Source organism: Arachis duranensis, chromosome 3 (genome assembly GCF_000817695.3).
Source record: "Arachis duranensis cultivar V14167 chromosome 3, aradu.V14167.gnm2.J7QH, whole genome shotgun sequence".
NCBI classification, from domain to species: domain Eukaryota; kingdom Viridiplantae; phylum Streptophyta; class Magnoliopsida; order Fabales; family Fabaceae; genus Arachis; species Arachis duranensis.
The window spans coordinates 24868490-24882082 of record NC_029774.3 but is presented as its reverse complement, the minus strand read 5'-3'; the positions used below and the strand labels follow the sequence as shown (position 1 = coordinate 24882082).

Below are 13593 nucleotides of genomic sequence, written 5' to 3'. Positions count from 1 at the left end.
CGATGTCCTCATCGTCAGATGTATTCTGGAGACTACCATCACTACTATCGCCTGTGAAAAGCGTACCACTAAGAGAAATCTGCTCAACTGCTGAGGGCTGACTAGAAGCTGTGGCGGAAGTCTTGATAGGCTCTATGCTGAAAGGGTCAGAGGAACAAGTAGAAAGAGACTCTATCGACATATCCAAAGCTACTAGAGGATACTCAAGGATGTAGTCATCGACGACAGGGCTAGGCTCAGACACCGCCTGACCATCTTGCTGTGCTAGAATAGGACCTCCATGCATGTGATCAAAATGATGATGGACAGAATCGGGATGTAACCAAGATAGTGGAAAAGCATACAGTGCATTAGGATCAAAGAGAGGTGAAGCTAGCGGGTGCTGAAAAGAATGATCTCTAACTTCGTATGTACGGACTCAAAGCTCCACGGCCACCACGTAGAAGCTGTGAAGGACAGAATCCTCGTACACACAAGGCTGATCGAGCTCATAAAAGATATCACCGGTCTCCATCTGACGGGGGCAGGAAGATAAGGGGTAAGAACTGAGGAGTTCTTAGTAGGGTCGGGGTGAAATAAGTTAATTTGCTTTTTATATAACGGCCACATGTCCCAGATCAATCAGACCCCAACAAAAGAGCATAGAGCAAACAACAAACAAAAACAAATAGCAACATAACATACAATACAAGAACGAATTCAAAACACACAAGAGATATGCGCAAACAACTATAATGCATGTCTAACCCTAGTGCAGGTAATGAGCTCATCCGTCGGTTTTCGAGCCGCATCCGATTACATCCATACGAACGTTGTCTTTCGTTGCCATCGCTTCGGGGTTGGATGTCACTTCCTTAAACTGCTGAGTCAGCGATTTAAGTTATAAATGTCTTAAATGGATAATTATGAAAACTGGGTATATCAAAACACAAGTAATAATATATATAGGGTTAAATATATATGAGTTACTAATATAAATGACATTAGTAACTTAATGATAAAAGGTATATGATAGAGCATTAGTAACTCTAAATCCATCAAAGAATACCATTTACTTATATCGACAGATATCGAACTCGATAAGGATAATAAAAAAAATTATTATGTAGATATAAAATAAATAAATAACATAATAATAAAATTATATTATTATTTATTTTATTTACAAGGCTCAGAAACGACAAAATAAAATTAATTAGTGAAAACCAAAACGTCGTTTAGTTACGAAAAAATCATGATACTACACAAGTCTTCCTCAAAAAGGTTCTCATAATACCATGAGAAGTTGCACAATTGGCATTGATTTGCTTAATGTCCTTTGTTAATGGACAAGATATTTTATCGTGCCCTTCCATGCAACAAATACCACATCGTTGTGGTTTTCGTTTCACCTTATCACTTCATAACTTGAAAAAGCTTGAGACATGAATATTCTATGAAGCACGAACACTCATCTATGTCCAACCGTGTCTCAATAAAAAAATAAAAAATTCTTTCCAAAACACGCTTGAACATACTTAAATATCATCACGTATCAGTCCGTCCAACCTTATTCTTAACATGAATTATTAAAATGAATTTAAAAACAATATATCTTCTTAACTATTAAAATAAAAAATATTGTTCCTGTATTTTATAAGAATTTTAAATTTACATGTACATATATCCCAAATCGCATCGTGTCCTGTATCCGCACATCATTGGTTCGTACCTAGATAACAAAATTCTCAATTATATTGTATTGATATAAGGTAATGGGCTTGCTCATATGTTCAGCCTCACAAGTCTTTCGTTTGTTGTTATTACGAATATTTATTATTTGAATCGGCCAATGTAATACATTTCCAGATATTTATGCTAGTGGAAGAATTTCAAGTGTATTGGAAACACCAGTGTTCCAATTATTTTAACCGTTGATTTTAATTAATATATATTATATATATTTTTTATAATTCAGATCAACGGTTAAAACAACTAAAACATCACTGTTTCTGGTACACTTGGAATTTTTCTTATGTTATTTTGTTATGATATGTTTCATTCGAAGCTTAATAATGTAAATAAACGTGTATGTAAAGTTGTAAACCGTGATGCGCATCTATCATAAGTCATAACTGCGTATGGACTATGGACAAATAAAAGCTAAAAAATGGGGTTCGAAATGTTTCGAACAATGCTCACGGTAATTACTAATGACAACTTGCGAAAAACATAGTCCAAGGAGCTAAAACAAACCAAACAAAGGATCAAAGCAGAAGTGAGATGTGATCAAGTTCTAATTCCCGTGTCCCGAGTCAACTGTGATTTTTCCATTTAGTGTACAAAATTCGAAGGCACTGGATCCGAATTCGATGCACAATGCATTGGAGAATTTGTTTGGTCAAGAACCACCACTCACCATGCTGTCTGGTTTCAGGAATGAAACTTGTGGCAATAAACATGAATTTGGTCATTGGCATCAAGTATTATGATCAGGTAAATTGTCTCATTTCAACATGACCTTTTTCTGGCCTCCTCTATGTGGAACATAAGCTGCAAGAACTTAGACATAAGATTACTAAACTAAAAAAGGAAGCAAAGAGAATAAAAACTATTTGGAATGTTTCACAATGCAAATGACGAAAATGTCACACCTTTGTTCCCACGTAAAATGTGATAAACATTGCACCGAGAACAGGCAGCCCTGAGTGATGGAATTACCAGATTAATTTTAAACTGTATTTAACTGCAACAAAGTTTAGAAGACTAAAAATATTGACAAACCTTCCTTGCTAAGGAAAGAATCAAGAAGCCAATTAATGCCTTTGGGTCCAATAACAAAACCAACCAGATTTGCCACCTGTCAAGAAAAGTCATTGCACTAAAATTAGAAATTGACTATCGTTGATTTCCACATAATTAAATTGTGATCAAGTAAGCCGCAAGTAGAGATGTAGAATAACTAAGAATTAAAACATTCATATGTGCTATAGCTTTCCAAAGTACATCCAAGGACAAACCATGAGGGAAGTAATTGTGATTGCACCAGCAACAGCATTGATTTCACGAAATATGAATTCCCCAAAAGAACTCTCAGCCTGATGAACCACATTTAACTTGATGTCAAACAAAAAGATTAATGACTTTGGAACAATGGATGAGTGAAGAAGAAATGCAAGGATACGCTTTACCTGAAATGCATTTGCTGCTGATTTTAAAGCCAACTCAGGGATAAAGAATAAACATGTTAACCATGCCCATGAAAGAAGCTTCCTAAGGTCCAAGAGGATAATCAAGAATAAGATATCAGGTCAAAGAATATGCCAATATTACAAGTAGAATCGATTTAAGTTACCAATGAAGGGTGCATACCACTCTAAATCATGCCAGATGGCAACAAATGTGAACACAACCCATACATTCAGTAGCTTTTTCTGAGATCCCCCAAGAGGAATGTATATGTACCTGAATTTCTACTCGATCAATAATTTGCTATCATCCAAGAAAAATAAAATGCAAAATCAGCCCAAAAGAATCAGTTCCACCTCACAAGCCACTTGTTAAAGGAAGCATGCCAATTTTTCCAGAAGTCTTCCAAGCTGTGGCAATTATTAATACATTTTGGCATATTCTCTGGAGCCTCAATTCCATTTATCTACAACTTATCATTCCAAATTAATGACCTAAATTCAAACTTTTAACATTTATTCTAGAGGGTTAAAGAGCAAGTAGCATACCAATGACCAGAAACGGAAAAAGCGCCAGATCAATAAAAATTTTAGCCACATGAAGTTTAAGACCTGAAACAAATATGTAACAAAGAATGAGAAACACTATGGTGAGTGAATTTGGAAATTATATTTTTTCAATATTTTTGATACAGCAACAGCAACCACCTATACTAAACTTTATCCCACTGGGTTAGGTTGTTGAGTGAATCAGGAGTTGCCATTAGTCTCAATAATACCATTTAAAGATGATGAACATGTATCCTCTTACCCCATATCCAATGATGAAGATATCCATGGGAGACATGTGCTTCCACAAACCACTAAGTAATGAAGAAACTATTTCAGTTAACAGAATAAAAATTGGATAAAATATTAATTATAACACATGGACTTTCTTGATAGTACTCTAACCTATTAGCAAATGAATTATAATAGAACAAATGTGTCATCAATTCCATGAGGAGAAGACTAAATAGCCAACGGAAACCATAGAGTGCCACATTCTTAACTGAATGAGTATTTTGAGTAACTTCTAGCTGCAGAAACAATAGAAAAAGACCATCAACGAACCAGAAACTTTGCCATTTAAAAACATTTTCCAGCAATTACTGACACAAGAAATGTTGAGGAAGAGAAAGTATAACGTCTACCTAGTTGTCATTGTTGTTATTGTAATACATTTAACAATTGCCAATTAAGAAATTGAATCTCCAAACAATAACGAATTTGGTTTCTCTTAATATTCAAACAAATCATATCTTACATATAATTTTATGTTGGAAAATGACAGGTCAGGGTTCACTTCATCAATCGAAATTTCAGAAAGCCTAGAACTATAACAAATGTAACTGAAAATCAAACATGGAGCTTATAAGAGAAATATAAGTTACAGTCAGACCTGTGAGGCAAAAGCTTTGAAGCTCAATATTGGACCAGCAATGTAAAGAGGAGCATACAGCAAGTAACAAAGGTATGTGGTATATGCAAACTTGTCATTCTGTGGTCTGCTCTCCTGATAATGGAATTAAAATTATGAACCAGAAAACTGTGCATCCACATGCCGAACTTAAAGAAGAACAATAGAAGTAAACATTTAAAAAGCATAAAAATAACAGAAGATTCTTGATTAACTGGCAGATATCCTAACCTGTAAAGCTTGATAGCAAGATTTTCCTGATTTACAAATATGACAACGTTTGCAATGCTTCTGCAATAATAAAAAGACTAAAATATTGCCAAGTATTTATGAATCATGTAAAATACACAAAAGCATAAAGTCACAGAATTTGGCAACAGATCTTGAGCTAGAAGAGGTCATGTGTACTAGATATACTAAATCATGATAGCAAACGATAAATTTGATGGCTTAAGGAACATGAGTACAACCTTATAATAGTCTTCTCTTAAAAACATGAACATAACCAGGTTGTTCATAAACCATAATAGAAAACTAGAACCTAATCAAGCAAGGGTTACATTACAAAACACGGCCTTTGTAAGAGGTATTCAAGATTTATATGAATGTTTAATTCAGCCTACACTATGCGTGATACTGAAAAAATCAAGCTTCTAAAGGTTATGTCAAAAGTTACAAGGTAATAAAGCTGCATTATTTATTCCCAGATCCTCAAACTGTCATCACCATTCAGAGAGACCGTAGAGTATAAACTTGTATTCAGAACAGGAAAGTGATGCACTAAAAGAAAAATACCTCCATATCAAAATGAGAATCTTGATCTCTCCAATGATAATCAAAGCCAAAGCTAATCATGCGTAAAACAACTGCCACAAACAAATACATTGAGTAATGTTTCTTATCACATTACACACTGATTATGCAAAAACCAAAATATAAAGACAGGCACATATATATATCTTAGAAAAAGCACAATAAGTCCCTTTTAATTTAAATGTTCATATCACCGAACTTCAATATTCTTGACGATAAGTATTCTAAATATGTCACTGCAAACTGAAACTACTATTGAAGTCGACAATAAACAGCTGTGTCAAATTTTATGCATCAGCTGGATATGCATGAGAATAGTTCCACCAACAGAATGGGTAAAAGAAAGCGGCCAGAGATATATGGTTAGCAACACATAGTCTATTATAGGTATTATGGGAACAAAAACAAATAATAAAAATAGATACCAAAGTTGAAGCATATGTGCCACCTAAAAGTCCCTCGGAAATTGTCCAAAAATGCCCACTGTTGCCTAAAATATAATACATAACCTTAAGCGAGAATAGAATTACTCCTACCATATAATATCGATGTAACCAATATGACTCATCTTACCCAAAAATTGAGAATGAATATCCTTCATAAATGCGATTACAGACAAGAAAAAAAGAGTTGTAACTCCAAATTACAAGTGGAAAGTACTTCTTCTGTGCAAATATCTGCAGAAACAGAATTTTACATGACAACTGTGGAAATAACGATAACATGATAAATGTGGAACTGCACATAAGAACATTACAGATCTATTTAAAATAAAAAAAGGAAAACAAAAGAAAAAGGTAAAGAAAAAAAAGAAGCAAAAGCAACATAACTCCTAAGTATATTTATAGTCCAGAAGTTTAAAAGCCATTTTATATTTTGATCATTCTTATTCTTTCAGACTAAAATCTGTTTAAATTGTAAGCCCAAAACCAACCTACAAAAGGAGACCCTTCTATGCTCGTCATTGGGATACACATTACTCCAACATTTAACCACAAAACTCTTAAGACTGTTCTTTGAAGCTACCTTCAGTCATCACAATATTTGAAATGGGAAAAATGAAATACAAGGAGCCTTAATAAATTTAATATAGACATCAATATTAAGCAGTCCGAGGGAAATAACCTTTAATGAAAACTAGAGCTGTTATGACATGATAAATTAACAATGGAAGTCAATGTTACTCATTCCACGGATGAAATATTGAAATATTATTTATTGTTTCACTACACGCACCTTCACGAGAAGAAAATTAACAGTTGCTATTGATAGGACAAATATGATGCTGCAAAGTGAAACAGACACGGAGTTAGAGTGAACAAGGTAAAGAGTGCCAATAGTGAAAGAAAGAAAGAGCATTAAATGTAGAACATAAAGAAAAACTGTACCAAGCTCCATGTAGATATGATAGATAGGTCAAAGAAAATAAAAGCCAGATAATGGACATTCCCCCCACTTTTAAATTGAAAAAAGCCCTCATCAAGTTGGCAAGCAGAGTAAAAATGCCAAAGACAACAGTAAGAACAGGTATATTTCCTCTCAAATTCCTCCATTGAGCATCTGTGACATCCTTTATACATAACAGAACAGGCATATATTTGATTAGCATGAAGAAAGAGATCAAGCCAAGAATAACAGCAACAGAAAAGAAACGCATGAGCAACCTAGCCAACTACTGAAATTCTTAGAAAGAAGATGATCATAAATTCAATTTTCTTTTTATAGAATGATCATAAATTCATAATAATAAGAAAAGAGCACATACATTGAGTTGCCTAGGTATGAGCCATCCTGGGCGTAAACCAAATAATTGCTTGCCATAATCTGTGAAAATCAATCCCAATGTTCACCAATTAAGTACAGGAAGTGAAAATACAATTGAACAAACAATAATTGTTTTGTGGGTGGGGGGGAGGATGTGAAATAAGAGTTTCACCATGAGAGAGTTGAAGGGAACGGCGAATGATGATGACATAGAAAACAAAAGCATAAGTCACCAAAAAATACAGTTCTTTCTGCTTCCAGGGCTCAATTCTACTGCCTTTGAAGTTTTCCTTGTTCGCAGCAGATGTACCCATTTGCTATTTGTAAATTAAGAAAGCCAAGATCCTCTAGTTAACACCTCGACACAGGCAATTTCATGATTCTCTGTTTCATCACAGAGGAAAATTTTCAAATTACATCAGATTATCTTTTGGCCAAAAAATCTAATAAAATAATCACAATTTTAGACAACTCTGCAAACTCTATGACAAACAACTAAAGTGAAAATTTGAAGAAAAAGAGGAGACAAGATTTGATGAAAAAGAAGAGAGAAGATCCATAATGGGTACATAAAAGGAGGAGCTGAGTTTCTATGGAGAGTGCAGACCCTACAAAAAGTTTCCTAGACCATTGCAACCCAATTGCTCCTTCTCCTTCCACATCAGTCAACTATAACAAGTTTTTAGTAATTTTGAGTTTCGATAATATAGCCATGTTTTTTCAAAGGAAATCTCATTTCAAAAGCATGTTAATAAGATTTTGACACTGCAATGTCCGTTTTAGTAAGTCACGTTATTTAATATCCCAGCAATAATTTCTCAATAAAATCTAAAAGAAAACCACCATCAGTGTACTTTTGCACTAACCAGGAATAACAAAAGTAAACAAATAATCAAAACCATGCAACAAATTAACCAATTTTCTACATGGTACTAAAAGGAAACTGAATTCGAAGATCAAATCACAATGTTTCAGCAATCCAGGAGCTACTACGTCATGCTCTGCATAGCACATTTGATAATAAAACAGAAGCACCTCAGATTAAGTTTGTGATACCAATTTCGAATCAATTTCAACAAGCAATTTTGTTCACCATTATCAGGGCAGAAACAATAGGGGTATAACAATACACAAACAAATATGATCCAAAAGTAGGATGCAGGGAAGGGACGAGGTACCTGGAGATGGAAAACAAAAAAGCATAGTTGTCAAAACCGAACCAGTCAGACTACTAAGTCACTGGTTTAACCGGTGAGTTACGGGTTGAACTGACTAACCCGGTCCTACTTAAATAAAAGTATAAAATAGTCAAAATCTTAAAATTAAATTTTGAAATATATATCTTCACCATCACTTTAACAACAATCAAGTCTCAATTTCTAAAATCACTAATACGAAAATAGACAGATTATTACTCAATATTACAATAATATCTTAATTTGACACAATAATAGTGACAATCAGTTAGGCAATTAGCAATCAATTCCAATTAAGCAATTAATAATCACACTGCAGCAACGGAGCCTATTAATAATTAGGCAATTAACAATCAATTCTAACAGAGACTATTATCTAATTATAATCACACTATTACAATGACAATCAATTATGCAATTAGCAATCAATTGAAATTAGACAATTAACATTCACATTGTAGCAACAGAGCCTATTAACAATTAACAATCAATTAGGCAATTAACAATCAATTCTAACAATAGTAATTTCAGGGCCCTCAAAATTAAAATTGAAAATAAGGTGCATTCCTATTATTTTTATTAGAGAGTCATAATATCATAACCACAAAGTAAAACTAAATAATTAAATACCATTCTCCACAAGATTTTCTTTCCAAATTCGAAATTAGCAAACCAACACAAAATCAGCAATCGATAACTAAATTAGTAATTAGAAAGCTTTTCATTCAACAAATTCAAGTCTCCCATTCAACAAATTAACAAATTCAAGTCTCATCACAAATTCAAAACCAAGCAATTAGTCAGTTACATTTCATACATAGCATCATAAGAGATCAGAGCTCACAAACACACACAAAATTAACTAATTGTTTTTAACTAAATCATCTTGAACACATTAAAAACTAAATTAACCAAATCACATTTTTTTATGAACAGATTAAAAACGAAAAAAGTAAGCAAGAAAAATTAAGTAACCTTCGGTGATCTTCCAACGAGCAGAGTATGAAGGAGAATGAGCGAAAATGTGACGCGGATAAGCTGGCGGCACTGCGGCAGTCCTTCTCCTTATGTTTACAACGCGGAGAACCAGCAGCATATGAGGGATGGGGAGCAAGACCGCCGGCGACGAGCACGCGAGGGACGACAAAGATCGAGCAGAAGTGAGGAGAGGGAGAGGCGAGGGAGGCGCGGTGACGACACGAGCAGGAAGCACCGCTCGAGCAGACGCGGAGGCGAGAGAGGCACGAGCAGACGCGGAGGCGAGAGAGGCCAGACGCGAGCACACGACGAGGAGGATCTGGAAAGAGGTGCGGCGAAGGCGGCGAGCATGTGGTGGCGGTGAACCGAGATGAGCTTCCAGCTCTGCCTCTGTGTCTATGGGGTGCCGTAGAGACTAGAGTGTGTGAGTGAGAGAACTGGGGGTTGGCTGGGGGCGTGGGGCTTAGTTCAGCTGGGTATTTTTTTATTTTAAATTAAAACGTCAAACGACGTTGTTTGGGGTGGAGGATTTTAAAAAAATTAAGGTTCTGAAAACCGAACGTCATCAAACCGCTCTAATCACTGATTTACTGGTTTATTGGTTCAACCGGTCCAACCGTAATCCAACCGAAGAAAACCGTTTTAGAATAAAATAATAAATAAATTATAGAACAACTCTCATCAACACAATAAAAAACAATCAATAAATTATCAACACAATAAAAATTATAGAACATGTTTATTGCTATATTATAGAATTATAAAACATGTTTGTTTAATAGTTAATACTTAATACATTGATAGTATTAAATGTTTTCCAAGCATCCAATCAAATGTGTTTTCAGATAATGATAAAAGACACCTAAAAGATGCACCATCAAATTTTTAACATAGTTTTCACAATGTTAACACAAAAATTAACATGCTTTAACAAAAATTAACAAAATTTTCAACCAAATTTTAACAAGCTCAGCACAATCATTAACAACAAAATCAAGAAACTTTAACAAAATTTAACAACAGAGAAAAAAGTAAGAACCAGCAAGAACAAGCCAGTAATCAATTTATTAGTATCAATTTATCATCAATCAATAAGCCCGTAATAGGATTAATCAGTCAAGAACAGGCCAGAACAAGCTAGAGTAGTGAGCAAAGCCAATCAACCAAGAACAAGCACTAAGCACAGACAGAGCATCCAATTAACTGAAGCACAGAGTAAAAAAAATAGCAACACATTACTTAATCAATAATCATCAATCAATGAAAGCACAAAACACCAGCAGTGAGAACACTAGCAGTGAGCATTAAAAAACGACTATCACTGACCATCGAAGAGCAAGCACGAAGAGGGTTTGATTTCTGAACAGACAATAAAAGAAACACGAAGAACAAGCAAGCACTAGATTAGAATGGAGCGAAGTAGCGAACGCCGATAGCACGAAGACGGAAGTTCTTGCGTGCAACGGAGGCGGCAACAGCAGTCTCTCACTCCGACAGACGGCGACAAGATTGGAATGGAGAAGGGTTTTTTTCTTGGTTGAGCTTCTGCTCTCTGAACTCGAAGGAAGTAGATTGGAATGGGGAAGGGTTTTTCTTCAATAAAATCACAAAACATTCAATAATCAATCATCCTGTGATTTGATTTCCGAACAGAGCATTAAAAAGAATGAAGATCAGGTGACAGTGAGCACTGACCTTCGGTCTGAGACGGCGAGCACGATGGCGAGCAGAGTCAGCAGACGAAGATGACGGCTAGCATGACGGTGAGAAGACGAAGACGTCGGACCCTCGAGGAAGAAACAGCGTGCCTGCGACTGGTGATCTCTGTTTTTTAACGAAACGGCGTCGTGTTACTGAAACCGGACGGTTCCGGTTCCGGTTCGACCGGCCGGTTCTCGGCCGGTTCTCAGCCGATTCAATGACTCACATCCGGTTTTTAGTTGACTGGTTTTGGACAATAAACCAAACCGTTAAAGCTGTCGATTCACGGTCAGACCGGTTCGATCGGTCGATCCGGTCCGATTTTCAGAACCATGAAAAAAAGGGTAAATACCGAACCGGTCCAGATTTTTCAAACCCTCCGATCCACCTTTTGCAAACCCGGCCGACTCAAACCGGTTTCACACCAGTTTTATTCCTTGTACAGTCCAATACTTTGCTCGGACCGGCCAAGAGGCCAGGTCCACTTTGCAATATGTCTGTTTAGGTCGGTCCTATTTTTTCAACTGTGCAGAAAAATCGCCGGATAAGAGTAGCGTGCTGGAGGGACGATTGAGGCTGGTGGGAATACCGCCGACGATGTAGGTTGTACGGATGACGAAGATTTTTTTCTAATTTTGGGTTCAGATAAGTCATGTCATATTAAAATTACTGTAAAAAAAAATTTTTACGGTCTCTCCGCTCCATTTTTCCTTTCTTTTTTTTTCAATATTGAATATCCCTTTACACAGTCTCTCTATTGTAGTATTGTCTCTGTAATTTTATTTTCTTTTCAAAAAATTTTTCCTAAAATTTTCCTAGCAACAAAGATTCAAGTAAAGAGTTATAACTTAAATAATATAGTGTCTCCATCTTTATCTAAAGGTCTCAAATTCGAAACTCACTTCTAACTTAAAAAAAAACTCAAGTACTAATATTTTTAAAATTGATAGTTAATAATAATTTAATTAGATATGTTAAATGATTTAATAATTTTTAATTAATAATTTTACATGAAAATAACTATATGTAATTTTTATTTTATCTAACGTCTCGTTAACATATGCAAGATATGGCTAATTTTTTTCGATATGACACATAGGTTGGTGTAACACTGTGTTATGGAAGTTAGAGGTCTTTTACATTGTTGTGACGGCGGTTAATTGACAGAAAGAAATCAGACGGTCTGATTTCTTAGAGGTGAGAAGGGACACAAATCAGACCGTCTGATTTGTGCTGGGCATATGTTTTTTGCAAAGAAATCGAACCCACCGATTTCATGCAGGTAGAACGAATTTTTTTTGTGTTCAAAGAAATTGGACCCACCGATTTTTAGGCTGGAGATCAAAATTTTTTTGGACAATAAAATCGAATCCACCGATTAAATGCAAACAACTTTTTTTGGCAGGCCGTGCCTCTAATCGAACGGTCCGATTTCAATTTTATATATACCAATTCCATCACCAAGCTCTCCACTTCATCTTCTTCTTCTCACCATCTTCAAATCTCCGAAGCTCCTCTCTGCTGTTTCTCTTCTTCTCTATTGCTTGAAAAAGATTAATACCAAAGTTGAGAGTATGCAATATGTGTATGTTATCGTGGATGATAGAGTTATGTTAAAAGTGTATTATCATGGTCAAATTTTATTACAAACATCTGAAGGAGTAAAGTTTATGTGTGAAAATCCATTAGATATTATAATTCCATTCACATTGCATTTGAAGAATTAAAAGGTGTGATTTGTGAAAAGATGGATTCTCAAATATCTAGGAGAGTGTCGTGTATTCTGTGCAGATATCCTATATCTGTATTTGGTGGGTTCGTTCAATTTCAAATAAAATACGTGACCGATGAAGCGAGCATGTAAGAAATGTTTTTAATGTATCTTGAAAGTCAGTCCCGAATATCATTCATCGAACTGTATATTGAGTTTGAACAATCTGCAGCGGACCGAGATATTGAATTGGAATATTACAACAATGATAGCTAGGAAGAGTTTGAAAGCAACTATCAGGTCGTTGATCCAGGTGTAGACGAAGATCAAGTTGACGATGCTATGGCAGAAGATGTGGCGAATGTGGCAAATGCACTAGCGTTAGCAGCCATTTGAGAAGCCGACTTTCATGCAGTTGTTGGATTTGGAAGCCATGCATGCACCGGAGTTTTCTCAATATATAAATGTAGGTATGTGATAATTTTAAATTATGATTTATACATAGGTTTTGAGTTTGAGACAAATATTTAAGGCAACGGTAAATAGGTAAAATATAGCATATAATTAATAATTATTTAATTTTTCATTATCAAGTAAGAATGTATGTTGAGGAATTTAGTATTTCGTATTCTTGTGTGATTATTAATTTATTTAATAGTATTTGATGACCTAGTTGATTAATTTATTAACTTTTGAATGATTTATTGTTGATTTACAGATCATAGATAAATTTTATTAAGGAGACACGTATTTAAGAATTATTTATTAAAATGTAAATTTTGTGGCGTGAATGTAGCAGAGTTT

At 35.1% G+C, this 13593-nt stretch overlaps 1 protein-coding gene across 4 annotated transcripts; it reads right to left on the bottom strand.

Annotated features, from left to right (window-relative positions):
* Positions 1-2073: 2073 nt before the first annotated feature.
* LOC107478022 (membrane-bound O-acyltransferase gup1) lies at positions 2074-11198 on the bottom strand. Of its 4 annotated transcripts, XM_052259116.1 has the most exons (22): positions 11073-11198; positions 10704-10970; positions 9375-9967; positions 7376-7587; positions 7205-7263; positions 6828-7009; positions 6676-6724; positions 6013-6116; positions 5865-5929; positions 5422-5492; positions 4858-4917; positions 4609-4722; positions 4122-4246; positions 3979-4030; positions 3717-3779; positions 3525-3634; positions 3352-3444; positions 3171-3252; positions 3000-3077; positions 2764-2839; positions 2634-2683; positions 2074-2532 (listed from the first exon to the last, which is right to left on the bottom strand). In XM_052259116.1, the coding sequence occupies exons 4-22, from the start codon at positions 7515-7517 to the stop codon at positions 2491-2493; spliced, it is 1617 nt and encodes a 538-aa protein (XP_052115076.1). In that variant the 5' UTR covers positions 7518-7587; positions 9375-9967; positions 10704-10970; positions 11073-11198; the 3' UTR covers positions 2074-2490. The 4 variants fall into 4 exon arrangements, with proteins under 4 accessions (XP_052115076.1, XP_015953609.1, XP_015953614.1 ...); XM_016098123.3 differs by lacking the exon at positions 9375-9967; XM_016098128.3 differs by lacking the exons at positions 9375-9967; positions 10704-10970.
* Positions 11199-13593: the final 2395 nt, after the last annotated feature.

What these genes read in the sequence shown, in the direction of transcription:
- LOC107478022 (XM_052259116.1), bottom strand. Translation starts at nt 7,517, where the DNA reads ATGGGTACATCTGCTGCGAACAAGGAAAACTTCAAAGGCAGTAGAATT. An exon ending in TCATATCTACATGGAGCTTG is followed by an intron (nt 6,725 to 6,827) that starts GTACAGTTTTTC and finishes TTCACTTTGCAG; the next exon opens with CATCATATTTGTCCTATCAA. An exon ending in CATTTTACGTGGGAACAAAG is followed by an intron (nt 2,533 to 2,633) that starts GTGTGACATTTT and finishes AAGTTCTTGCAG; the next exon opens with CTTATGTTCCACATAGAGGA.